This window comes from Pongo abelii, chromosome 21 (genome assembly GCF_028885655.2).
Source record: "Pongo abelii isolate AG06213 chromosome 21, NHGRI_mPonAbe1-v2.0_pri, whole genome shotgun sequence".
Classification (NCBI taxonomy): Eukaryota; Metazoa; Chordata; class Mammalia; order Primates; family Hominidae; genus Pongo; species Pongo abelii.
The window spans coordinates 40,354,040-40,380,757 of NC_072006.2; the positions used below are offsets into that span (position 1 = coordinate 40,354,040).

Genomic DNA, 26,718 nt, shown 5'->3' on the forward strand with positions numbered 1-26,718 from the left:
TTGTACCCCACCTGGCTCTGCCCCTAGCTTGAGGTATATCTGAGAGCAAATCATCTCTGTAAATAGGAATGATAGTGACTGGCTATGTGGCCTTGATGACCCTTTGGGATCCAAGTTTCTTAAGCTCCTCTATAGGTGTGATAATTCCCTGTCCTTGGCCTCTGAGAATAAGTTTATCTGCCAACTGGAGAAAATAATCGCTACTGTGTCTCTGAGTAAGTGTCCTCATGTCTAGATCTTGGTGTAGAGTTCAAAAGTTTGGACCCGAAAGCCAGCCTGCTAGGGTTCCTATACTGGCTCTGCCACTTTCTAACTAGAGGATCTCAGGAAGGTCATTTCACTTCCTATGCTTTAGTTTCCTCATCTGTTCAAGGTGGATGCTGTTAAACCCACCCTGTAGGATTGTTGGGAAGCCTAAATAGCACATATTAAAGGCATACTGCATGTTGGCTGTTAGTGTTGCTGTCTGTGGATCAAGGGGTTGAACAGTTGATGGTGCAGGGGAAAGTACCTCGTTCCAGCAGTTGGACGATAATTAACTAGTGTGATTGTAGGCTGGTTATTTAACCTGTCTAAGCCTCATTTTTCACCTGTATATGCACAAAGTTAGATTATCAGTGTCTCTCAACTATTGGCATTTGGGGCAGGAGAATTCATTGTGCAGAATGTTCAGCATCCCTGGGACCCAGTAAATGCCCATAACACCTTCTCAGTCATTGTAACAACCCAGATACTCCCCTTTGCCATTGCTTCTATACAGGTTCCCCTGGAGAGGAACCCTTGGAACTAAATGATTTGTAGGGTCCTTTTAAGCTGGAAGTATTCAGGGCTGTAAGTCCAGGATTGTTATGGGGACTCGATATAATTAATAATGTGAAGGTGCATTATAAACTGTAAAGTGCGGCACCCAGGGAAAGGAGTATGGTGATATTGTCTCATTACTATTGAGGATGGAGGGGATTAGGAGGCTTTTGTTCTGTGGGTGTTATCTGGAGAGGAGGGCTAGAGTCAGATGTGGAGGGATCGTGTACATGGGGAAGAGCCTGCTGGGTGTGATGAATGCTAGGTCAAGGGTGGCAAATGCTGTCTCTGAGAGTCACACACTAACTCTGCTTGGTTAAAAGTGACTGCTGTGGTGTTGTGTTGAGTAGGACACCGATTCCCTACAATGCCCGGGTTAGCAATGTCCACCTGGGCATACGAATAGGGAGTAGTGGCCTGCCTGCCATCTATTTGTCATCCCTGTCCTAGACAGCAAGACATCTTAGGATTTGCAGAGTCATAATAATTCAGAGAAAGATGTTCAGATCAATATGGGCTGGAGAAATACTAAGGGCTGTCCCTAAAGCTCTTTGGACCTAAAGCACACTGACGTCTCGTGTCCAAGTATCCCACACAGCAGCCCAGAGGTAGACAGGTCACAGGAAACTGAGGCCTGGAGGATACACAAGACCTGTAATGAAGTGATTAGGAGCATAAACTCTGAAGTCACATTGTCGAGATTCAAATCCTGACTCTTCTCCTTCATAGCGGTGTGACCTTAGACAAGCTACTCAACGTCTCTGTGCTGGTTTTCTCATCTGTAGAATGAGAATAATAATAATACCTATCTTACAGAGTTGTTATGAGGATTCAGTGAGTTAATACGTGTAAAGTGCTTAGAACAGTAACCAGCACATAGTACTCAATAAATGTTTGCTGTGACTAAGTATAAAATGTAATCCAAGTTTCCTGGCAGCCAAAGCAAAGAAGGAACTTGATTAATTACATAACTCTTCTTTTCGGAAAGGAGAATGTGCACCTGTTCCTTAGGAGAGATTAAGTGGCTTCTGATACTAAATTCTGCAAGAAATATCCTATGTGGGTAATAATTTAGGAGCCCCTGGGTGGTTATAATGAACAATGTCCTTAACAATGGTTTTACGGTCATGCAAAAGTAGAATTTATAGCTCAGTCAACTCAGTGGCAGAATGAGGCAAAAATCCTGACTCCCAGCTCAGCCCTTGTATGCTCCCTGGACTAACAAGACTGGACTTGAGCTTTGGCAGAAGTTGGGGGTTGGGTGGGCTCAAGTGGGAGTTGGGGTACACGCTCTTGCTCTGAGGGCAGAGGGAAAAGATTAGGGTGAGGCTCAGCCTATTTGACTTCCTAGAATCATGAGTTCTGATGGTGGACACCTTTGGACAGCAGGACTCAAGCCTGGGCCTTTCCCTTGGTCACCTGTGATCACTTTCTTTCCCTCAGGGGGATGACCCCGGGAGAAGCAGAAATCCACTTCTTAGAGAATGCCAAGAAGCTTTCCATGTATGGAGTAGACCTGCACCATGCCAAGGTACCACCAGCTTCCTGGGTTCCCCCAGTGTCTGGGTGGTGCCCCCAAAGAACTATCAGGCCTTTCCCTAGGGCTTGGTGTGCCAGACCCTGTGTTACCTCCAACTTGAAACCTTTTCTGTTCTCATTCTCATTCCTCGAAGTTCCAGAACCTTTTATTTTCTCATGATCTGTATCATTTTCTCCATGTATTTTATTTATGAACCTGTTTGAGCCACCGCTAGATTGAGAGCATTGTGAGGGAAAGATGTAGGCCTTAGTTTATTTCTGTATCCCTAGCACCTGGCACATAGCCTGGCACCAAGCGTGTGCCACTAAATGTTTGCTGGGTGAATGAATGATTGAGTGATTGACAGAGCAAATGATCAAACAAGTGAGTGGGTGAAAAAATACCTAAATGGACGAGTGAATGACTGAATGACTATGGGAGGGATTGGTCAGTGGGACTCCAGCGTGGAGGCTCCAACCCTGCTCCTGAGAGCTCGTTACAAGCAGCGCACAGGGCGGTGTTTTCGGGGTGGCTGGCAGGCTGTCCCCAGGCATGGACCCCGGGCCTCCCATTCCATGGTCTCTTCTCATGCAGGACTCTGAGGGCATCGACATCATGTTAGGCGTCTGTGCCAATGGCCTGCTTATCTACCGGGACCGGCTGAGAATCAACCGCTTTGCCTGGCCCAAGATCCTCAAGATCTCCTACAAGAGGAGTAACTTCTATATCAAGATCCGGCCTGGGGAGGTGAGCCTGCCTTGGGAAACACTCCTCCTCACTGGAATCAACTAGAACGGAGTGGACCCTGGCAGCTAGGCCTGGACTGCCAACACACACACACACACACACACACACAGAGAGAGAGAGAGAGAGAGAGAGAGAGAGACAGAGAGAGAGAGAGAGGAGCCTAAATAAAAGTATAACCACATATGGCCAGGTGCAGTGGCTCACACCTGTAATTCCAGCACTTTAGAAGGCCAAGGCAGGTGGATCACCTGAGGTCAGGAGTTTGAGACCAACCTGGCCAACATGGTGAAACCCCGTCTCTACTAAAAATACAAAATTAGCTGGCACTGCACTCCAGCCTGGGTGACAGAGCAAGACTCTATCTCAAAAAAAAAAGGGGGGGTGGGAAAGAAGTATAACTACATACATCCAGGTGACACAGATAAATGAATACATGTCTGTGTAAAGTTCATGTATTTAGGTGTTGTAAGTACGGAAATTTGTACACATTTTAAGATACACAGACCCGACTATACACACAACACACACAAATGCAAACATGTATATGTCTACACCTCTTTTCCTTCAATTCCCCACATCTCACCCATCAAAAAGCCCATTTGGTTGTACTTGTAGAATAAACATGAACCCATCTGCTTCTCTTCCTCTCCGTCACACCCACCTCCAGCAGCCCCCGTCTTTTGCCTCTGCCTATGAGGGCCTTCTCACTGCCCTCCCTCGCCTCTGGTGCTCTCCAGGCCATTTTCCTCATAGCTGCTAGAGAGATCTTAAAAAGTCCCTTAAATCAGATCGTGGCAAGCCCACTCCCCCTTCCCATCCACACCCTTGCTTACACCTTTCAGGAACTCTCTTTAGCTCTTGAGCTAAACTTCAAACTCTTTCCATGGCCACCTACCTCTCCCACCTATCCGTTGCCACACTGCCCCACGCCCAAGGTGCTTTAGCCTCTTTGGCCTTGAGATCTTTGAATAAGTCAAGCTCTGTCCTGCCTGAGTGCATTGCATTTGATGTTTCCTCTACCTGAAAGTGTCTCCCCCTCTCGCTTCTCACATAGCTGGTTCCTTCCCATTCTTCAAATGTCAGCTCAAGATCACCTAGATCTATGTCTAGAGGGGATCCCCTGCTCTTCCTTAGATGACAGGAGCCCCTATGCCTTCCCAGTTCTGCTGCACCACACATCTCCCTTCATTCCCCTTGTAGCCCTGATCAGTGTCTGCAATTATCTTGTTTGCTTATTTATTATTGGAGGGCCCCTTCCCCCACTAGAATCTTCTGCCTTGGTCTCCATGTATCTCTAGTGTTTAGCACTGGACCCCTCACAGAGTAAGGGCTCCATCACCCTTATTGATTCAGTGAATGAACAGGCCAAAGTCGCAGATGCCTGAGAAGAGTTCAGAAAGGATGACTCACGTCTGTAATCCCAGCATTTTGGGAGGCTGAGGTGGGAGGATTGCTTGAGCCCACGAGTTGGAGGCCAGCCTAGGCAACATAGTGAGACTCATTCTCTACAAAAAATTAGCTGGTGCGGTGTCGTCTGACTGTAGTCCCGGCTACTTGGGAGGCTGAGGCAGGAGGATCTCTTGAGCCCAGGAATTCAAGGTTACAGTGAGCTATGATTGCGCCACTGCACTCCACCCTGGGCAAATGATCGAGACCCTGTGTCTCAAAAAAACATTAAACAAATAAAATAAAAAACACAAAGAATGGGCTAGTGGCAAGAGTGAGCTCAGGCCCTGCCTCTAACCTGCCCTTTTGGTTTTCCAGTATGAGCAATTTGAGAGCACAATTGGCTTTAAGCTCCCAAACCACCGGTCAGCCAAGAGACTGTGGAAGGTCTGCATCGAGCATCACACATTCTTCCGGTGAGCCTGACCTTGGATGGCGTAATGGGGATGGGGCAGAGGCCATGTGTATGGAGGGGAGCAGGGGAGGAGTTAGTGAGAACTCTAGGAAAGTCCTCCACCCTTTCCCCAAGTCCCTCCCTTCCTGGACCACTTTGAATTGTAGTTGGTGGAGTCGTGGGAGGAAAGGCCAGCTGTGGTCTAACCTTGGGCCTGCAGGTCTGATTCCCCCTCCTCCTCTGCATCCCTCTGCTGCAGGCTGGTGTCCCCTGAGCCCCCACCCAAGGGCTTCCTGGTGATGGGCTCCAAGTTCCGGTACAGTGGGAGGACCCAGGCACAGACTCGCCAGGCCAGCGCCCTCATTGACCGGCCCGCACCCTTCTTTGAGCGTTCTTCCAGCAAACGGTACACCATGTCCCGCAGCCTTGATGGAGGTATGGCCCAAATTGGAGGGCTGGCGGGGAAAGGTCTTTAGAGGGAACTGGGGGAGTGGGCATGCTGGGTTCTGCAGAATGAGCAGGAAAATGGAAGACGCATTCCAAGTTCATCTGCACCAGGCTGGCCGCTCAAGACCAGTGCTGTCCCTGGGCAGCTCTTGGTGGCTTAGTCCCAACCTAGAGCTCACTCCCACTTGAGATGTGACACTACCAGTCTCTGGATTCCCCACAACTTCCCTGAGTCGTGGTCTTTTGGGGTCCTAGGTTTAGCCATATGGTTTGGGCCACCTACCCAAGAAGCTTAGCAATCCACCAGTCTAACCTGTGGTCTAACCTTGGGCCTGGCAGTGCAGGTCTGATTCCCCCTCCTCCCCTGCATCCGTCTGCTGCAGGCTGGTGTCCCTTGCGATGGTCGTCATCATACTAGGAGAATAGTGTCTTATGACTGCAGTGTGGAGCTGATGATGCCTTATCTGCTCGGAGGCCAGGGCATCGTTCTTGGTCGTTCTTTTGGTTCTACTAGGCTCTGGGCTGATTGACAGTCTAACCACATGGCACTCTCCACTGTCCCCATTTCTGTTGGACTGATGGGTGCCCTTAACATCAATGAAAACTGGCCCTATAAAGTCCTGTAGCAAGCAGACAGGGCTTAAAATGTGGTGCACAAACCACGTTTCATCAGAGTCGCCTGTGAGATTGTTAAGCACGAAAATTCCCAGGTTTTGCCCCAGACCTACTAAATCAGCACCCTTCAGGGCCCAAGTCTCTCCCCAGGATGTACACACTAGAGTTTGTAGGTGATGTTCAGAAGTCACATGGGGCACTGGGGAGATTCAGAATTATGCAGATCTGAGTTCAAATCTCAGCTTGACAGTCACCGTGGGCTATTCTCTGGACACCGGAAGTGGTTCATAAATATCTGAATGAATGGATGGGTGACCTTAAGCAACTTATTTAACTCCCTGAGCCTATTTCCTCTTCTACAAAATACATAGTACCTACTTTGCTGTGTTCTAGGGAAAACTAAATGAGATCATGCCTAGAAAATATTCTGTGGCATATAGTAGCACCTTAAGAAATTGTACCCATCATTATTGTTTTTAGGTTTGTAGAGAGTGGCTTAAAGGTGGGAAGTTGGGGCTGGGCGCGGTGGCTCATGCCTGTAATCCCAGCACTTTGGGAGGCCAAGGTGGGCAGATCACCTGAGGTCAGGAGTTCGAGACCAGCCTGACCAATATGATGAAACCCCATCTCTACTAAAAATACAAAAATTAGCCGGGCGTGGTGGCATGCGCCTGTAATCTCAGCTACTCGGGAGGCTGAAACAGGAGAATTGCTTGGACCTGGGAGGCAGAGGTTGCAGTGAGCTGAGATCACACCATTGCATTCCAGCCTGCGCAACAAAGCGAGACTCTGTCTCAAAAAAAAAATAAAAAATAAAAAATAAAAAGACCAGGCACGGTGGCTCACGCCTGTAATCCCAACACTTCGGGAAGCCAAGGCGGGTGGATCACGAGGTCGAGAGATCAAGACCATCCTGGCCAACATGGTGAAACCCCGTCTCTACTAAAAATACAAAGATTAGCCGGGCGTGGTGGCGGGCGCCTGTAGTCCCAGCTACTCAGGAGGCTCAGGCAGGAGAATCACTTGAACCCGGGAGGTGGAGGTTGCAGTGAGCCGAGATTGCGCCACTGCACTCTAGCCTGGTGACAGAGCAAGACTCTGTCTCAAAAAAAAAAAAAAAAAAAAAAAAAAAGGTGGAAAGTGGGGACTTGGGTAGGGAAACCGTGGATACTCCCAGAACACCTTGGGGCAGGCTTCAGGCAAGTTAGTTCTACTTATATTTTCTGAGTGTTATATGTGTGCCAGGCCTTGTGTTGGGTCCTGGGTATAGTATTTAGAGTGAATAGGTTTGGCCCTTTCCTTTGAGGAGCTCATAGAATAGCAGGTTCGTAAGCATTTGTTGTAGTTCAAGCAATGGGAAAAGCATGTGTAGAATGTAGAATAGCTGTGAGGAGGGAGGAATTAAGTCTAGAAGGGGCAGAAATGGCTCTGCAGAAAGGGTGCCAACTGGGCAGGGTTTTGAAGGATACCTAGGAGTTTGCCAGGTGATTAAGAAAGTCTGATACTTTTTCTGGTATATGAAAATGAGACTTGTCTCAGGACTCCTGTGCATGTTTGAAAGATGTGTAGTTCTGCTAGGGTTCGTCTGAGGCTGAAGAAGCTCCTTCTTCTCCTTGGGTAGACAGAGGACTGACAACTGGGGTTTATGCAAAGGGAAAGGTCCCTCTCCTGTAGCTTCCATTACTATGTCAGGAGCCAAATGAAGTCCAGATTCTGGCAGGCAGCAGAGGTTAGCCCAGAGCTGGTGAAGCTCATTGGAGAGGAACAGAAGCATGGACTCTAAGCCAGGAGGCCTTGGTCCCTGTCCCAACTCACCAAAAAGTCACCAGTGGGATATTTCCCCCCTTGATGTCTCCAGTTATCCTCTGTAAAATGGGGATAAGTCAGTCCCATTCCAGCCATCAACATAGGGTATTGTGTAAATCAAACGAAATATATGCATAAATGCGTACTTTGCAAAGTGAGTGTATATGAATAGAAAGGATAATTATCCTCTTTTTAAAATCTAGGCCAACCCCAAGGATAATCTGAGCTCTGGTTATTTTAAACCTGTGTTTTTCAGCCTATTTTCCACCAAGACACAATCCATGGGCATAGTCGGATTATGCCCAATGCCTGATGCGAAGTCTAGTTCCACCCCTTCCTTTCCTATTCAGAAAAGCATTTTGGAATACCAGTGAGTGAGAAAGGTGTTATTGCAGGCATCTCCCTGAATTCTCCCTAATTTATAAAGAAGGTAAATCAGTTGCAAATTTTAGGACTTTAGCTTTCGCTGGGAAAGCTAATCTCACAATGTTTGTGTGTTGCTAAATGATGATCAAGTTGAGTATTCTACCACAACCACCACAACCAAAACAGCAACATTTATGGGCCGCCATTGATGGAAGGCTCACCCTGTGCCAGCCACTCTTCCATAAATATTTATATACATTAGCTTGTTCATTCCTCACCTCCGCTTTCTAAAGCAGGCACTGCTTCTAGATGAGGAAACCAAGACCCAGAAATATTATGTAACTTACCCAAGGTCACACAGTCAAGAACAGATGGATTTGAGATTTGAAGCCAGGCTCTAGTGCTGTAGAAACCAGGAAGGAGTCCTGGGCTGGGAGGCAGCTCTGCCACTCACTGACCATGTGATCAGAAGTCTACTTCACCCCTCTGGGCAATGGGTGAGGGGTGTGGAAGAGGTGGCTCCACTCCAGGCGTGGTTGGGCAGGGCTGGGCTGGTTCTCTGTTCTCTGGGAGCGGTCTCACATGGTTGCCTGGCTATCTCCACCCACTTCAGCAGAGTTCTCCCGCCCAGCCTCGGTCAGCGAGAACCACGATGCAGGGCCTGACGGTGACAAGCGGGATGAGGATGGCGAGTCTGGGGGGCGACGGTCAGAGGCTGAGGAGGGAGAGGTCAGGACTCCAACCAAGATCAAGGAGCTAAAGGTAGGAGCCTGGCTTTCTCATACCCTCTGCCCTGGGGATCAGGAGGCTGACCTGAGGTCTAGCCTCGGCCTTGGCCTTCACGTGCCTCCAGCTGTGGCCAAGCACCCTTGCTATGGAGTGCACCATGGCAGGGCCTTGCCTTTGGGTCATCTCTCAATACCTGGCCCTTGCCGGGATGGGGCAGGCATGGGAGTGGGCATGCTGCCTGCCCTATACTCTCCCCAGCTTTGCCCTGCTTTTCCAGAGGGGCACTCTGTCCCCTAGAGGACTCAGGCCTCCTTTTGCACACTCTTAATTTGCCCCTTTGACTGGGATCTGGATCTGCACCGCTCTCTTCCTCCTCAGAGCATGACCAGGTGTCACCAACAGCTCTCAGGAGTGTGAGGTTCAAGTGTGTCCCCTTTCTATTTCCCCAGGCCCCACTCAGGTGCATACACACACTCCCAGTATCTGTGTTTACATGCTCATGCAGGAGTGCATGACCTCAGCCTCACACACATTTAATAACAGATATATGCACCCGTCACCCTTAGATCCATGCACACAGATGTGCAAACAACATGCACACACACAGGTGTGTGCACGCACAGGCCAGGGAGAGCTTCCTCTTGGTATAGTTGTTCAGCAGGTTTCTTTCCATCTACCTTGTGAGCACAGGGCCTTGAACATGCTCCCACTGACAGCAAGAGACAGGGAACCCCATTCTCACATCCCATCTGCCCAGTGTGGCTCTGCCCACTTGGCCTCTAGTTCCCTTCTCTGCCTTCCTGGGACAGCGCCCTGCTTCACACCTGTACCTTCTTCCGACTACCTCACTGCCCTGCTGGTGGCCCACCCAGCTGCCCTGGCCTCCACCTGGTCGAGTGTGAGTGCTCTGGGCTCCTTGCTGGACCAAGCCCATCGTGGTATCTCTAATCCATCTGCTCTACTGACCCTGCTGCTTTCTTTCCCTCCTACCACATCCCACTAGCCGGAGCAGGAAACCACGCCGAGACACAAGCAGGAGGTACTGCATGGGACCTGTCCCTCCCTACCCAGCCGTTCCCATCCCTAGCTCATTTGTCACCATCCCACAGTCCATCCCAGGCTCACTTCCCTGGCACCATCTCAGCTTCAACTTCATCTCTGCTCCCCAGCCATCCCCCTCTGCAGCCGTCCTTGCTCCCCACTCTGCCACCCGCTAAGCTTATCTCTCCAGCTCCCTTCTTAGACTCTCCTGGCCAATCGGCTATCTCTCCCTCCTTCCTCAGCCCTCCCACCCTCTCCCCAGCTCACCCAGTCCTCCATACTTGCAGCTCACCTGCTGACCATCCCACCTGCACCACCAGCTCTTCCAGGCCATTCTGTGCTTTCATTTAGCACATCTCCCCTGACCCACCCCTTCCCTAGATTCATCTCCTCCCCGACAGCACTGTTTGGTCTTGCCTCCATCTCGTCTGTGTCCCCTGTGTCCTCACCCCTAGCTTCTTTTTGTATCTATTGGCAGTCAGATGTGGGAGTGGGGATTGGGGTGGGGGAGGGAGGTGCCTCAGAGCACATCTGCATCTGCCCCAACTCCAGTCCTACACCTCCCCAAGGCAGGGTCGATTACTGCTCAGCTATGGCAGAAACCTCCTCCTTTTCTCCTCCTTTCCTCGTCTTCTTCCCATTTGTTGCTTCCCAAATTATTCCTTCCATGTTAACCACTTCTTCCCTCTCACACAGTCACCAACTCTTCATCTGAACTTTAACTGCAAGAGAAGTGGGTTTATTCTTGGGCTGCCAAGGGAAAGGGCCAGAGACTGGGACATAAGAAGAGCCTTGCCTTGGAGTTCTGAGATCTGGGTTTCAACCCCGTTTCTGCCACCAACTCTTTGAAGGTCTTGGGAAATTCCCCTCAGGCCCCAGTCCCCTGTCTGCACAGCAAAGCATTCAGACTAGGTTTCTCCAATGCCCTTAACCTTTAAGGATCCCAGGATCCCACTGCTCCCTACAGCCTTCAGGGACATAACACACCCACGGAGGCAGTGGGGTAGGTTTGTGATGGAAGACGACAAGCCACATCTCAGGTTGGGACTCACTACCCATTGCAGCCCAAACCCTCTCCCTGTGCAAGCACCATCAGGTTTGACTTCTCAGACAGCTATTGTCCAGAGGACAGCTCAGCTTGGGAAGGGATGCCCGAGGAACAGACAGATGTCTGGAGGGAAAGCAGGAGCCTCACTGGGATTGGTTTCCTTCCTGAGGTAGCTTAGGAGTCAGCCATAGTGGATCCTTGGGTACCAGAGATGAGCCCAGGGGAAGATTCTAGCTTTGTCCAAGGGTAAGCTTACCTTCCAGTGGTTCTTCCAGAATTAGCTGATCTGACTTTAATAAGCTGAGATTGTCCATTTCTTGTCCTGAATTGAGTTAACATGAATTTTTAAGCAGCCTTGCAGATAAGCGTCCTTGGGCTGCCAGCCACCATTTTGCCCCAGAAGTAGCCAGATAAACAGCTTTGGCAGGTCCCTGCCAGCTCCTGCGCAAAGCTCGTCCTCCCTTGACCTAAGGAGATGACTGTCATGCTGCACTGGCTAGGAACACTACCCATATAGGTAGAATCCTACAGATCCGGCTATACCTGGCTCAATTCTTGTGCCCAGCCACGGGACTTACTGCTCTTCTTCCTGGTCTCTAATTCTCCTAATCTTCCTGAACACTCCACAGCATTCTAGTTTCTCTATCTGGCTGTATCTCACCCTGTCTGCTATTGGTGAGTCAGTACCTGAAAGGTATCTGGAAGGTCCAGGGTGGTTGGGGAAGGTAGTGTCCCATCACAGAGGAGACTAGACGCAATTTTTTCCTGCCCCAGTCCCTAGTGTGGGAGCTTGGCCATTCTTCTGGATGTCCCTGGCTTGAGGAGGATCTGTACTGTGGGCCTCCCCAGGGCCTGAGCAGTTGTGCATGTTGGGCTAGGAGGGGCCCAGACTGGGCATCCTGCTAAGTACAGTGGCCCAAGTCTCGGCCAGAAAGTGGACACTGGGATCCAGGAGGGATCTAGGAGGCCCCTGAACGAGCCAGAGCAGCCCAGTGAACAGGATTAGTGAGTTATTATAGCTCTCTGGCAGTTGCCGCCTGCTATGCCTTAGTTGTAACAGAGGGAAGTCACCTCTGTGACTAAGACCGGGCTTATAGCACCACAGGGAACTCACCCAGACCTGTGGGCTTTGGGTAGAGGTTGGCTGTTCAGAGGCTGTAGGGCCAGGCAAGGGAGAAGCAAAGGTGGCTTGATTAGACATCTCTTTTTCATCTTCAGTGCTCTGTGCCTTGGGATGTGTACCTGTTGGGGTGGTTCTCCTTGCCCTGGTTGGTCTCTGGGGCTGCCATGAGGGTGACACAGGTCAGAGTGGGAATCACGTTGCTGGTGGAGGGTGGTGATGGTGACTGCTGCCATCATCCCTGCATCTTGCATCCCCTGCTTGGAGCTGTTCCCCTAACACCACCACCCTCTCCATCTATCCCTAGTTCTTAGACAAGCCAGAAGACGTCTTGCTGAAGCACCAGGCCAGTATCAATGAGCTCAAGAGGACCCTGAAGGAGCCCAACAGCAAACTCATCCACCGGGATCGAGACTGGGAATGGGAGCGCAGGCTGCCCTCCTCCCCCGCCTCCCCCTCCCCCAAGGGCACCCCTGAGAAAGCCAATGAGGTAGGTGTCGCCCTGAACCCCTCGATAGGGGCCTTGGGTAAAGAGGCATTGGGTTGCTACATCCTGACTTACACTCATCCTCCACACCAATATGCTTCCCCCATTGCTGCTTAGGGGCTGGTGGGGATGGAGAGGGTGGTAGATTAGGCTAAGGGAGATGAATTCACTAAATCTTGGAATCCTGGGTCCTGGAGACCAACTTAAAACCTGAAAAACTCAAGACCCATGGTAGCTTGGCGTACTCCCCTTCCATCAGCCCGAGTATAATGGGGAAGGGGTGCTGGTTAGAAATGCAGGTTTCAGGGCCCCAGCCCAGACCTACTGAATCAGATATTTGGACTCAGTGCTGGCATCGGCATTTGGACAAGTGCTGCAGAGACTTCTCATGTGCACTACATTTTGAGAATCCCAACAGCTCTCTCCAGAACCAGACCCTGTTGTGCCTATTGTGAAAACACGGATTGGGGAGTGGTCCCTCCTAGAAGGGGCTTCGTAGTCCACTGGAGGGGAATGGGCCCTTCACAGAAATCAGACCTGCTGCTGAGGCTTCAGAAAAGGATCTCACATGACCTGCCTTTCTGAGTGGAAAGAGTGGGGTGTTTTCTCGATTGAAGAAGAGATGAAGTTAGGATTTGGGGAAGCACTGCATTTAGACTCTCAAGTCAGTATTTTTAGCCCTTGCTAAATCTTGGCGATATTTACCCCAGTTTATACTTAGGTGTTTTCTCCCTGAAGCGATTGCTTACTGGTCTCAAATATGGTTGTGGTGTAGACTTACACTGCCTGGGTTTGAATTCCGGCTCCGCTGCCTGCCAGCTGGATGACTTTGGGCTTGTTACTTAACCTCTCTGAGACTCGTTGGGTAGAGATAATAAAAGCATCTACTTCATGGGGATGTTGTAAGGATTAAGTGAGATAATGCACTTAGAGGGACTAGCAGAGTACCTGGATGCGCAGTATGAGTTATTGTTTCACTTGAGAGTTCCAGACTCTTCCACAGAGGAGGTTAACGTCAAATCAGGATAAAGAAAGCATGTTTCAATCCAAAGTGTTAAAGTCAAGCATACTAATTTAACTAGAGGCATTCACAGATGACTTTTCTTTAAGAAATAAAATTCCCCTTTCCTAAATAAAATAAAAGTTGAAAGGGCCCTGGGAACCTGCTCAGAACCTTCATTTTACAGATAGGGGCACTGAGACCCAGAAAGAGGAAGGACTTATTCAGTGTCTTAGCTGATGGAAGAGGAGCCAGAATGCAATTTTCTTGTGACCCAGGCTATTGTATTTGCTATTAAATCACAGCTGCCTAGGAGCAAGACCAAATCACATAAAGACCAGGTAGAGAGTCAATTGTATGTGTGCTGCCCTCTAATGCTTTGAAAATTGGTGATGCACCCATGATCTAATTAGCAGAGCATTTTATTGAATCAGTGCTACTATGGCCTGAACCTGCCAGATAACAGACGGCTTTGTCTAGTAAGGCCTAAGTCCAGAGAGAGCTACTGGGGTGGCTTTCTGGTTTGTGAGTCACAGAAGTAGGGATGCTTTGGGGGCCTTTAAGGCTGGTGCCGTGGAAGAAGGGCAGACCTCTGCATCCACGAAGGGCCTCTGTTTGCCTCTGGCACAAGCAAGACCCTGGGCTGGGTGGCGGAGGCTGGTCTAGTGATCCAGTGAACAGTGCCCTCTTCTGCCCTTCAGCGTGGCCTCTAATCAATCCTGATGTGGGCTGGCCAAGCTTGGCCTGGCTGTGGGCGAGGTGGGATGCAGAGACTACTGAAAGAGTGAGTCTCCAGAAGAGAAGGGGAGGATGAGCCCTGGGAAGTGAGGTCTAGAGCTCTGGAGTGTCTCAGTGTAGCCTGGTGTAGGGTGTGCCCCACCTGCTGGTGATAGCTGGAACTGCTAGAAGATGGGTCTTACTAAAAGGTAGAATCTGCTCCACCTCCCAGCCCCGCTCAGCCGCAAGAAGTATAGTCCACTGCTGGAAAGAACTATGGTCCAGGAGCTCACCCTGGAGCTATGGACCATTCAGAACTGGCTTACAGGCCCCCCTTGGCATTTAGGGGCCTTTGAAGATTTGGGAGATGGGGAGGTGCCATAGACAAGGATAGACTGGCTCCTTGGGTGAGTAACTTCCCATTTCTGAGCCGCATTGCCTAGTCCATCTACAAGAGGACCAAAATGGTCATTCCATAGGGTAGTTGGGAAAGTGGAGTGAAATAATGAATATAAAAGCACTTTCTCAACTGGAAGGTGCTGGGCAGTCATGGGGCTATTGCTGATGGTGACTAGAATCCCTGATCCCAAAATCAGTTTTGTGGAGGGCATCCTGAAGATGCCTGTGTCATCCAGAATTCCTAGCAAGCCTCCTCGTATATTGTTGGGCCTCATCTGGGCCAAGGGGAAAACAGAGGGAACTTTAACTGTTCCCATTTGCCAAACCCAAGTTTCAGTGTTTAAAGGGGGCTGTAATCCAAACTGCACGACTGAACCATAGCCTAAGCCAGAGACATCTGGAGCCAGAGTGTAAATGGTATGGCTCCAACATCTCTGAATGAGAGTGGGCAGGCCATGGGGGAAGGGCACTGGGGCTGACTGTGGGCCTGCCTCCCTTAAGTGGTTCAGAAGGGCAGTCCCTCCCGAGCTCACCCAACAGAGTGGCTACTCCCTGACCTAATCCACAAATCCTACAGATGTGGGACTTAAAAAGCTGGGCTATTTATGGACTTTGTGTGTGTGTCTCTCTCTCCTACTTTTTCTCTCTCCCTGTCTTCCTGTCTCTGTCTCTCCTTCCCTTCCTCCCTCTTTCCCTTTCCTCTGGCTCTGGGCCTCCCCTGCAGTCCCAGAGGACCCAGGACATCTCTCAGCAGGACTTGGTACCTGAGCCTGGAGCAGCCGCAGGCTTGGAAGTGTTCACTCAGAAAAGCCTCGCAGCATCTCCTGAGGTTACTGTCTTCACCTTCCTGTGCCCCTTCCTCCTGCCCACCCAGAACCACCCTCTGTGGTCTTAAGAAAACCCTTTCTCTGGGGTGAGGGGAATGTGCCAGATTCTGCCAAGCAGATGGAAGCAATGGGTAACCCATGCTGTCCCCATGCTGTGATAAGGAAATGTCCCCATCCCAGAGATCCATAAAGGGCCAGCCCCTCCCTCATCCATTGTTTCTCAGGAGGGACAGGACTGCAACCATTCTGGGAAGACAGAACAGCCTGCATTGCCTTTGGCCTTGAAGGAGAGGCAGGAATGATCTCCCTCTTTCAGGCCCTGGTGAGGCAGGTGACTCTAGAGGCAGGGTCTGACTTCTATGCTTAGGGTCAGGGGTCATGCTAGAGGCAGGCTCTGACTTCTATGCTTAGCGTCAGGGATCATGCTAGAGGCAGGCTCTGACTTCTATGCTTAGGGTCAGGGGTCATGGCACCCAAATGCCTTCTACCTTAAGGTCTTGTCTCTGTTCAGAAGCCTGAATGGTCTAGCAGTGGCTAGTTAGGGCACGACATTCCAGGCATCCCCTGCCTGTGTCTTCCCTGAATTCCCCTGGAGCTTGGGCCCATCAAGGAGGCAGGCAAAAGTGGACATCTTTCTCTAAGGAGTATCCTTAGGGTTGTAGAGAGATTGGTCAGGCAAGTGTTTGAAATGAGGAGGCCACTGCTTCTATGCCCAGGGCGGCAGCAAGTGGAGGGCTCTTTGAACTTCCTGTGGTCCTGCATGGATGCTGGGTATAGAATCCAGGCCCAGGAAGGAGGATGCACTCCCTCCTCTCCTGGGATTTCATGGACTGTCAGGGTTGGAAGGTACTGAGCGATCATCTGGGCAGAACTTTCTTCCCCGATATCTGCTGCTCCCCTGTTGACGTATGCTGTCCTCTGAGGGCCTGTACCTTTCTCCATTCTCAGAGAAAACTTCTATAGCTGCTGCAAACGTGCTGGAACCTTAAGAAAGATATAAATGAGCTACATAAGTGATAAAACATAAATCATACTTCTACTCTATGAATTTTTCCTCCATCTAAAAATAAAAACAAAACTATCCGCGCACTCTCTTGAGGGAAATCGGACAGGAGTCAACAGCATACCAAGGACAGGGCCAGAGAGATGCCCTGGACACAGAGATGCTCCTGTGACCAAGGACAGGTGCCCGTTTGGGGAGCAGAGCCCACAACCTGCACCCCACCCCCCCATCATTCTCCTGCAAATGTCCATCCAGCCTCTTCCACAGCAGGCACTTTTGCTGTCCTTGGCGGCAGCCCATTAACTATTGAGAAGTTTTCGTGTTGAATTAAAACCTGCCCTTTCAAATCAGCAGCCTGTAGGTCTCATTCTGCCCGGTGGTGCCTGCTGCCGCTCTGCATCCTCCTCCAGGCCAGCCCTTTGGAGACTTGAACACCTCCCCTTCCCTAGAACACTTCACTCTCTTCCCACTTTCTCCCAGGACATGGTTTCTGGAGGGCCCCTTACCCTGGACCCCCTGCCGGGGCAGGCCTGGCCGGGCATGGTGGCTTACACCTGTAATTCCAGCACTTTGGGATACTGAGTTGGGCGGATCACCTGAGGTCAGGAGTTCGAGACCAGCCTGGCCAAAATGGTGAAACCCCGTCTCTACTAAAAATACAAATAATAATAATAATAATGATAATAATAATAATAAGCCAGGTGTGGTGGCACGTGCCTGTAATCCCAGCTACTGGGGAGGCTGAGGCAGGAGAATCGCTTGAACTCGGGAGGCGGCTGTGTCAGTGAGTCAAGATCATGCCACTGCACTCCAGCCTGGACGACAGAGCAAAACTCTGTCTCAAAAAAAAAAAAAAAAAAAAAGGCAGGCCCCCAAATGTGACCCAGAGCTCCAGGAGGGGCCTGAACAGCCTGGATTCAGGAGAACAGCCAGGCTGGAGAGTTTCCTGTCTGTGCCTTGGGTGCAGACAGCTGTGAGCCCAACTGGCTCTGTTTTTCCCCACCCCTGTTGCTAGCTTCCCTTGCTGCAGTGCCCCTGTCTGTCGGCAGGGGGCGCTCTGAGCAAGACACCGACGGTCCCCTGGCTTGAGAAAGAATGGCTGCAGGGCTGCGGCTACCTGGGGCTACCCTAATATTATCCCATCTTGTGATTCGGGTTAGAACGACTTTCACGCCAACCCCTCGGGCCAGGTGTGTGGCTCTACCCGTGCCTTCGCACCGTGGAAGTTTTTTTCTTTTTTGTTCAGTTTTCTTTTCCTCTTCAGGATCCTACGTTTTACTTTGTCCCCTGCTGCTCAGCCTGTCATCTTGTGCATGGCCTCTCCCCTCTGGGATACCGTTTCCCCTTCTGAAATAAGGATAACGATATCTGCTTCACAAGTTGCCATTTGGATTAAATTTAATAACTTAGACAAAGGGTTGGTATTGCCTGGCACATAGTAACTAACAAGCACTATACATTTCCCCTTTCTTCCTGCAGAGTCTTACTTTTCATTCTCTGCCAGCACCTGCGCCACTCACTCTTGCTTATCTAGCCTAATTGCCAGTTAGAATTGGGGCAGGAATGTTCCAGAAGGAGGCACATTGATTAGCTTTGGCCATCATTGCCAGGCGGATGTCAGTACAGCTGGAATGGAGGCAGCTGAAGGAACCTGCTTCTCAAGGAAATGAGCAAAGGGACCTAGCTTCTGTAGGCTCTCAAAGCACGTCCCTTTGGGATGGTTCAGGAGCTGTAGTCCTGAAGGCTTAATGACCTGAAGTAAAAGCTCAGAAACCCACCCCAGACTTTACCTAGACCTTCCCCCCTTCCTTTTATCTTGCTTTCCCATGGACAAGATTATTTTAATGGGTTCTGATTCCCTGACAGAGAGATTTTCTGAAAACACAGTGGGGAACAGAGGGTTTATGATGCTCTCTTGGACCTTCAAAATGTTTCAGGTTTTATGGGATCTGACAGACTCCTCCCTGTGGGGTGGGATTAACAGACTCCTCACCAAGTCATAACCTGAAAAGGAGCCCAAGGTCATATAAACCTTCTCCCTCCTGCTGCCAGGAGCAGTTTTGGGCATGTCTCCCTGTGGAGGTGGTCATGGTAGGGTGGAGAGGACACACTTCACAGAACGTGGCGTCAGAGACTGAGTTCAAGGCCTGCCTTTCCACTTGCTCCCTGTATGGCCTTGGGCAAGATGCTTCTCCAGGTCTGAGTTTCCATATCTGTATCACGAGGGGCTCTAGTTGGGGCAGTAAGGAGGTAGGTACCTCAGGGCATTAAGGCCGCCCACACCCCCAACTTTACCAGGGCAGCTCTGTATTTCTGTCACATAGCCGACTTGCATTAAAATTTTGTGGGAAGTATCCTGTGGCCACAAGATGAAAAGCCCAGTGACTTTCCTGCTTTTCTAACCACCCTAGAAGTCCATCATCCCCTCCCAGGCATTGTTTGAAGAACTCTTGGGGGAGGTAGAGGCTGTTGGGAGATGGCCTAACAGTGCTGCGATCTGGTGCTTTTTTTTTTTTTGAGATGGAGTTTTGCTCTTGTTGCCCAGGGTGGAGTGCAATGGTGTGATCTTGGCTCACTGCAACCTCTGCCCCACAGGTTCAAGCAATTCTCCTGCCTCAGCCTCCCAAAGTACTGGGATTACAGGTGTGAGCCACCGCACCTGGCCTTTTTTTTTTTTTTTTTTTTTTAGACAGAGTCTCGCTCTGTCGCCAGGCTGGAGTGCAGTGGCACAGTCTCAGCTCACTGCAACCTCCGCCTCCCAGGTTAAAGCAATTCTCCTGCCTCAGCCTCCCAAGTAGCTGGGATTACAGGTGCATGCCACCATGTCTGGCTAATTTTTTGTATTTTTAGTAGAGATGGGGTTTCACCATGTTGGCCAGGATGGTCTTGATCTCTTGACCTCGTGATCTGCCAGCCTCAGCCTCCCAAAGTGCTGGGATTACAGGTGTGAGCCACCGCGCTTGGCCTCTGGTGCTTTTGATGCACGATGATGCTTAGATCTTTACCTCTCTCCCTTCCTTGATGCATTCTATTCAGTCCTTTTCTGCTCTTTCTATGGGTTTTGTTAGAATTAGAATGGGCCCTGGTATTTGTTTCTTTTAGATTGAACACCACGATGTTAAAGCTGTTTAAGCCATTGTGGTGCCTGGCACTAACCTGGCCATGTGGTATCTCCATGACTACTCTGCTTTCTTCCCAGAAGCCCTCGTAGAAAGGTTCGATTTCAGGCTGTGGCCTGTGGAACTTAATGCATCCCTTCAATTTGCCATTAGATCACAGTTGACACCCATATTCCGTGGTTGTGAAGTAAGTTAGCAAAGATCTCCAGCCTCAAAAATCAGGCTTTCTTTTCCTGACTCTGTCTTCTACTAACAGTGACCTTGGGCAAGTCACAGACCTTCTCTAGACCTGTTTCCTCATTTACACAATATGGAAATGAGACTGGATAACATTGTAAGAGTACTTTTGACTCTAACATTCAAAGGTTCTATGTGATGGAAACGACTTTCCCCTCTGACGGTGGCAGTTATGTTATTAAAAGAGGAAGAGGAAGGGTCCTGGCCCATCTGTGGATCTCCATTTCCCCATGGCTGACATGGGGAGGGCATAAGACCTCATCCCATTTTATCAAGTTGGGGGCAGTGGTTGAGGAAAATTGGTCAATAATTTATCAAGTGCCTGATGGGAAGAGGGACCTTGATGAGAATGGCTGGCACGTCATGCCTTCCTCTCCCCAGCCAGTTCTGGGGATGTGCTGTCCCAAAGTCAAACATTTCAGTGGTAGATTGGTCCCCTCTTACAAAGGGAAAAACTCACCCATTCTTCAGGTACCTGATATTTCATGTTAACTCTTCTTGCTCCAATTGAAACACAGGGTTCAGAGCATTGGGTATTTATAGAAAGACAGTACACTAGGCCAGAAGAGCTCGGTCTCCTAAAAGTGACCACCATGCAGCAGGAAGAAAGGCAGGCAGGCCTTGCTGGTATCCTTGCCAACGGCAGACTCTCCAAGGTAGACGTTCTGGTGGACAAGTTCAAAGTGGAAGTGGCCACAGAAGAAATGGTGGGAAACAGAAGAGCAAACACCCAGCAACAAGGAAAAATGATTGCGAGTCCTGAAGACTTTGAGTCAGTGGGGGAGGAAGGCCCCTGGATCAGGGAAAGCCCAGGAGGGGCTGCCCTGGCTTCCAGCCGCACATTGGCAGAAAAGCTCCTCAAGGGTTCTGAGCTCAGGGCAGACACCAGAGAGGCAACCATCAGGAACCGCTGCATGTCAGATGGTCAGCCGGAGGGCCAGACAGACCTGAGGAAGGGGCTGGAGGAGCCCCACACTTGTGGGAGACCCACTGCTCCAGGGACCAGGCCAGCAGAGGTGGACGTCCTCTCTCCAGCCTCCAACAAGGGAGGACTCCAGTCGTTTCTATTGGATCCAGCCCACGCAGAAGCCAGAGCTGAGTCGAGCAATGAAACTGATACCTCCTTTGCAGAGAGGAGCTTCTATTTAAATTATGAAGAAAAAGACTCAGAAGACCAAGTTCTCCCTCCACCCCTGGAGGAGAGAAAAGGGCGCCTGGATGCCCCTCCTGGAGGTGAGCCCAGGCCGACGCTGAATTCCTTAGACCTGAAGGTTTCTGCTGCTGCTTCCAGCAGGAGCAAGGACGAAGCCCACATGGCTTCCCCAGAGGAAGGGGCAGGGACCCCCAAGAACCATGGAGGACCTGGTGACCTGAAGGGATCTCCTGCAGGACAGACGTTTGCTGAAGGCTGGGAAGATGCCCAGTGGGGAGTGGAAGGAGAGTTTCCCCACCTGACAGCCAGCGCAGCCCAAGAGGAAGGGAACCCTGTGAGTGGAGATTTGCTGGGAAAGGCTGAGGAAAGTCCCACAGAGGAACTGAAGAAGCACCCTCCTCACAGAGGACGGGGTGTGCGTTCCGATCCCCAGGCCTGCGCCCTTCCTCGGGCCATCCCTCTGAATGTCAGGAAGCCAGCCAAACCAGACAGAGGCAACTTCCCACCCAAAGAGAGGGGAGTGGTTCCCACCCAGAAAGGAGGGGCTGAGCTGAAGGACCGCGAGGCTTCAGCATTTCTTCACATGGAGGTGATCATTCCCCTTTCGGCCTCCCCTGGTCATTCTGAGGACCTGGCAGCTCTGGAGGAAGCTTCTCCAAGCCCAACCTCCCATGGGTCAGGGGAGCCTTCGGAGCTCAGGGAGCCCTTTCTTAGACATGTCCATCTTTCAAAAGCCAGCCCAGAGCCCAAGGACCAAGTAGGGTTTGTGGTGTCCCCTGCCACAGGAGGTGAGCGCAGGCCTCCTCCCATCGCCAGCAGAAAGCCAAGAGTAGTCCCTGAAGAAGCTGAGGGGCGCATACCTCTGGGGTTTGGGTTCCCTTCAGGGAAGCAAAGGGAGATGACCTCTTTCCAGGCTGGGATCCAAGAGGGCTCCCTAGAAGATATTAGCAAGACCTCAGTGGCCAATAAAATTCGGATATTTGAGACCCACGGAGCTGAAACTCGCCGAACGAGCGAGGGTGAAGCAAGGGCTCTTCCAAATGACTTGTCTTCAGAGGCCCCCGTGGGACAGGCAGAGCAGCAGCGGAGTACGCTCTCAGACCTGGGCTTTGCCCAACTCCAGCCCCCAGGGGACTTTGCCAGCCCCAAAGCCACACATTCCACAGTGATACCTCTGGCTACCAGACACTTCGGGGAGGACACTTCTGCAACCTACCAGGAAGCGCGCATGGAACTAGAGCCCGTGTCCCCTGATTCGGGCTGTGAAACCACGCTGGCAGAAGCTACTGGAACTGGGGTAACTGGCCGCGTGAGCCCCCGCCCCCACCGCTGCTCCCCGCCCATGGGGGCTGGCCGCATGCTCTGTAGTTTTTAGAAGCATGTTTCAGTGGCCCCTCGTCATTACTGCAATCAGAGGCTGCTTATCCATCCCTGTGAGTTTTTTCCCTAAACGGGCCTGGGTGTAGCTCAGGCTGAACGATGGGCTTTTCTGCTTGGCCCATGTTAGCTTGGCCACAAAGACCCTCAGCTTTTGGTGTGACCTGGTGCCCAGAGGGTCACACAACCCCCATGGAGAAGGTGGCGCCACCACCAGCAAATGACACACCTGCTTTGCCTTGCCGCTCATACCCGCTGGGTTCCTGCCTACCTTGCTTGGCTTGTCCAGCGATCTTTCTTCATCCTTTCCCATCCCTGGTTCTCCCGCCTTGGGAAAGTTGACAGTCCAGAGGTTTCCATCCTTCGCTTCTGGTTCCCTCTCAGTCCCACTGCCAAGTTTCTTTCTGCCTCCTTAAGACTAACTGTCTTCTCTAATCCAGAACAAATCCGGAGATGCGGTCAGGGAAGAGAAGCGCTCCACCAACTTAGCAGCCAACACCCCTGGGAATGGGGGGCACCTGAGATTCGCCAGCCCCTCGGGCCCTCAGGTCTCTGCAGCCCCTCTGTGCCCTGATGACCCGGTCACCTTCACCCGGCCAGGATGCATCGCCGCCTTAGGTTCCCACCTGCTGTGGCAGCACCTCTTATGCTGCTCAACTCTGGCTTGTCTGGAATGTCTCCCTCACACCTCTCAACCTTCCAGAAACTGGCTAAATGGAGGCTCGCTTAGCAAGTGAATGTCTAAGCCCACTGAATCCCTAGAACCAGAAGCCAAGTTCTTTACAATCTTTCGTGGGTATTAGGTTGGTCTTTAAAGAGAATGTTATGAACCAGCCAAAAATGTGTGTGTGGTGTTTAATCCCTGACAGGCCAGTTGAGAGGTATGTATGTCGGACAAGAGTTGCTGGTTCCCCGAGGCACTGCCTTGGCCCGCTGTTGTCAATTACACTGATGGGACCAGAGCCTCTACTCCCTGACCTGCCCGTGATCCACTCATGGAGCTCAGGGTGGAGCTGGTGTAGCACTCAGCTCCCAAGAAGCTCGTGCCCAAAAGGCCTGACCCCGAATTGCTCTTCTCTCTAGTCGATGCTGACCCCTCCCCCGGAGACTCAGTGGAATTGACAAACATGTTGGCTTCCTCTTTTGTTCCTCAAAGTTCTTGGCTCCAACCTCTCTGCCTTCCCTTCCTGGGTCTCCCTGAATCCCTGGATCTCCCTCCTTAGTTTCTGTTTCTCAACGCCCGCCTGCACGGATGGGCCTGGGGTCCGGGCTTCCATCCCTGCCTTTCGTGCAATGCTGCTTCCAATAAGCTCCCAGATCCAATACCCTTGGATGGAGCCTCCTGTCCAGGACTCACTGGCAGGACGTTTGCTTTGTACTTGCTTTTGCCATCAGTGTGAGACCCTCGGAAAGGGGCATCTCCACTCTTGAGTCGTTTTTGTTTTTTTAAGCTTGTTATGATTTCAAGGAACCTTTCCTGGGGTGTTTTTCATTTCCTGGCCTGCTCTTCCATTCGGGATGTCGACACAGCCCCGAGATTTCTCCTGACATTCACCATCTTGATTTCTCTTTCTCTCTCTCTCCCCACCCCACATCCCCATTCTTTTGATTTTATCTGGCCATAGAGAGCAGGGCTGAGGGAGGGCTCCGAGGAGAAAGTCAAACCACCACGTCCCCGGGCCCCAGAGAGTGACACGGGCGATGAGGACCAGGACCAGGAGAGAGACACGGTGTTCCTGAAGGACAACCACCTGGCCATTGAGCGCAAGTGCTCCAGCATCACGGTCAGCTCTACATCTAGCCTGGAGGCTGAGGTGGACTTCACGGTCATTGGTGACTACCACGGCAGCGCCTTCGAAGACTTCTCCCGCAGCCTGCCTGAGCTCGACCGGGACAAAAGCGACTCGGACACTGAGGGCTTGGTGTTCTCCCGGGATCTCAACAAGGGGGCCCCCAGCCAGGATGATGAGTCTGGGGGCATTGAGGACAGCCCGGATCGAGGGGCCTGCTCCACCCCGGATATGCCCCAGTTTGAGGTACAGTGGAGCTTCCTCAAGAGCCGGGCCCACTGGGCACCGCATGCTCGGAGGGCCCCGGGCCACCCGTGAGAAGACCGAGCACCCAGCCTGCAGCCTGAAGCTCTGTCTCGTGTTGCATGACTGCCCCTCCGCAGAACAGCATGGTTCTGTGCTCGCATGTTTGCCGTCTCGGTTTACCCCTAACACGCGCTCCTTGGTGTTTTAACCCCGTGACCCCATCGCTTGCTGAGGTCGAGCGATGACAGGTAGTCTGGTCTTACTTGACCCCCTGCCCCCCACCTGTGTTGCATGGCACCAGCAGCGAGCATGCGTCTGTGGACTCCTGGGGGGCTCCTGCAGCCTGGTCTGAAAGCTGAATGGTTTTTCCTGATCCGGGCCCAGGCTTGTCTCTCCGGGGTCTGGGCTTCCCGGGGAAGGGGAAGCAGTTTAAATCCATCTGGCCCTGGGGTCTCAGGGTGGTAATGGAAACTCCTGGAAGAGAGGAAATGTGGTCATTGAGGAGGGACAGACTGTCTCTGGGCCTCTCTGTGGTCTCCTCTGTAGAGCTGCAAAGGGATTTCTCTAAGGCACGTCTGCCCATATCATTCCTTTGCCCCCTCATCTCTTCTAGACCCAACCTCCCTCCTACACTCTCCTTTCCCCAACATTCCTGGCATTGAAATATGAGCTTAGCCACTCTGGGCTCTCACTTCATGCTATACTCTCTGAGCAGGTTTTTTTTCTCCCTTTTGGTGCCTTACAAACCTATCATGTTCCAGGACCAAGTTCAAATGTCAGTTTCCTAGCAGGGGCTTGCTTTCCTGACCACCATCGGCAGAAGTATTGCCCCCCTGCCCTCTTGCCCTGTAATGCCTATGCTCCAGCACTATCCAAAGCGGTCAGGTCAGTGGCTGACGAGCCTGCTGTCCCTCCAGGTGGCAGCTCTTCTAGGCCTGGCATATACTAGGCACTGATAGATGATTAACTGGATGAATGGCTGGGTTACAGGGTTGCAACCATCTATAAGAATCCCCTTCAGCCAGGCACAGTGGCTTGTGCCTGTAATCCTAGCTACTCAGGAGCTGAGGCAAGAAGGCAGGGGGATCACTTGAGCCCAGGAGTTCGAGGCTACAGTGAGTTTTGATCGTGCCACTGCACTCCAGCCTGGGCGACAGAGTGAGATCTTGTCTCTTAAAAACAAAACAAAACAAGAAAAGAAAAAGAAAAGTCCAGGCACAGTGGTTCACACCTGTAATCCCAGCACTTTGGGAGGCTGAGGCAGGTGGATCACCTGAGGTCAGGAGTTCAAGACCACCCTGACCAACATGGTGAAACCTTGTCTCTACTAAAAATACAAAAATTAGCCGGGCGTGGTGGCACCTACCTGTAATCCCAACTACTCGGGAGGCAGGAGAATCACTTGAACTCAGGAGGCAGAGGTTGCAGTGAGCTGAGATCGTGCCATTGCACTCCAGCCTGGGCAACAGAGCGAGACTCCATCTGAAAAACAAAACAAAATCAAAACAACAAAACAACTATACTCAGAGGTCATAATCACAGCTTGCCATACCCAAATGGACCCCACATGCTCTCTACTTCACCCCAGTCCTCAACAAACCCTATTCGCTCATTGACATCTCCTGCCTGGATGCTGTAGGCCTCCAAGCATGTGTGGCTCTTGCTCTAAAGAAGAGTCCAGGCCGGGTGCGGTGGCTCACACCTGTAATCCCAGCACTTTGGGAGGCTGAGGCAGGTGGATCACTTGAAGTCAGGGGTTCAAGAACAGCCTGGCCAACATGGTGAAACCCTGTCTCTACTAAAAATACAAAAGTTAGCCGGGTGTGGTGGCATGGGCCTGTAGTGCCAGCTACCTGGGAGGCTGAGGTAGGGGAATCGCTTGAACCTGGAAGGCAGCGGTTACAGTGAGCCGAGATCGCACCATCGCACTCCAGCCTGGGTGTCAAAGGGAGAGACTGTCTCAAAAAAAAAAAAAAAAAAAAGGAAAAAAAAACAAAAAAAGAAGAGTTCAGCTGAAGCAGCTGAGAGGTGGTGAGCTCACCAGGATTTGGTGACATTATGTATACAAGGAAAACACTTAGCCCGGGGCCTGTCATAGAGTATGTTAATGAAATGGTAGATGTTCTAATAGTAGCCTAAAAAACAGCATATAGCCACCATGAGGGTGTGTGGCACCAGGCACCTGCCTGGTCCTGGTGGTGGTCCTGGCTCTCCTCGTGGGCTATTTGTCTATGATATCACACAATGACTCTTTTACCTGTCCTGAGTACCCTTCCAGAGATGT

The 26,718-nt window shown here is 51.2% G+C and overlaps 2 protein-coding genes and 1 long non-coding RNA gene across 52 annotated transcripts in view; 2 read left to right on the plus strand and 1 right to left on the minus strand.

Annotated features, from left to right (window-relative positions):
- The window catches only part of EPB41L1 (erythrocyte membrane protein band 4.1 like 1), a 137,241-nt gene that overhangs the window by 92,096 nt on the left and 18,427 nt on the right, over positions 1-26,718 (plus strand). For 12 of the 50 annotated variants that reach the window (XM_063720463.1, XM_063720461.1, XM_063720476.1 and 9 more), the window contains 7 exons: positions 2,245-2,332; positions 2,915-3,067; positions 4,832-4,929; positions 5,167-5,342; positions 8,755-8,903; positions 12,387-12,569; positions 24,024-24,434. In XM_063720463.1, the coding sequence (XP_063576533.1) occupies positions 2,245-2,332; positions 2,915-3,067; positions 4,832-4,929; positions 5,167-5,342; positions 8,755-8,903; positions 12,387-12,569; positions 24,024-24,434 (1,258 nt within the window). 50 annotated transcript variants of the gene reach the window in all.
- Positions 17,506-26,712, minus strand: LOC129052222 (uncharacterized). The gene is made up of 4 exons (XR_008517146.2): positions 26,288-26,712; positions 25,801-25,916; positions 24,733-24,908; positions 17,506-17,859 (listed from the first exon to the last, which is right to left on the minus strand). It is a non-coding gene; the product is annotated as an uncharacterized LOC129052222 (long non-coding RNA).
- On the plus strand, positions 17,795-24,017 carry LOC129052221 (uncharacterized). Its single transcript, XM_054542236.2, has one exon. It carries the CDS (start codon positions 20,354-20,356, stop codon positions 22,394-22,396), a length of 2,043 nt encoding a protein of 680 aa, XP_054398211.1. The 5' UTR covers positions 17,795-20,353; the 3' UTR covers positions 22,397-24,017.

What these genes read in the sequence shown, in the direction of transcription:
- LOC129052221 (XM_054542236.2), top strand. Translation starts at nt 20,354, where the DNA reads ATGTTAACTCTTCTTGCTCCAATTGAAACACAGGGTTCAGAGCATTGG.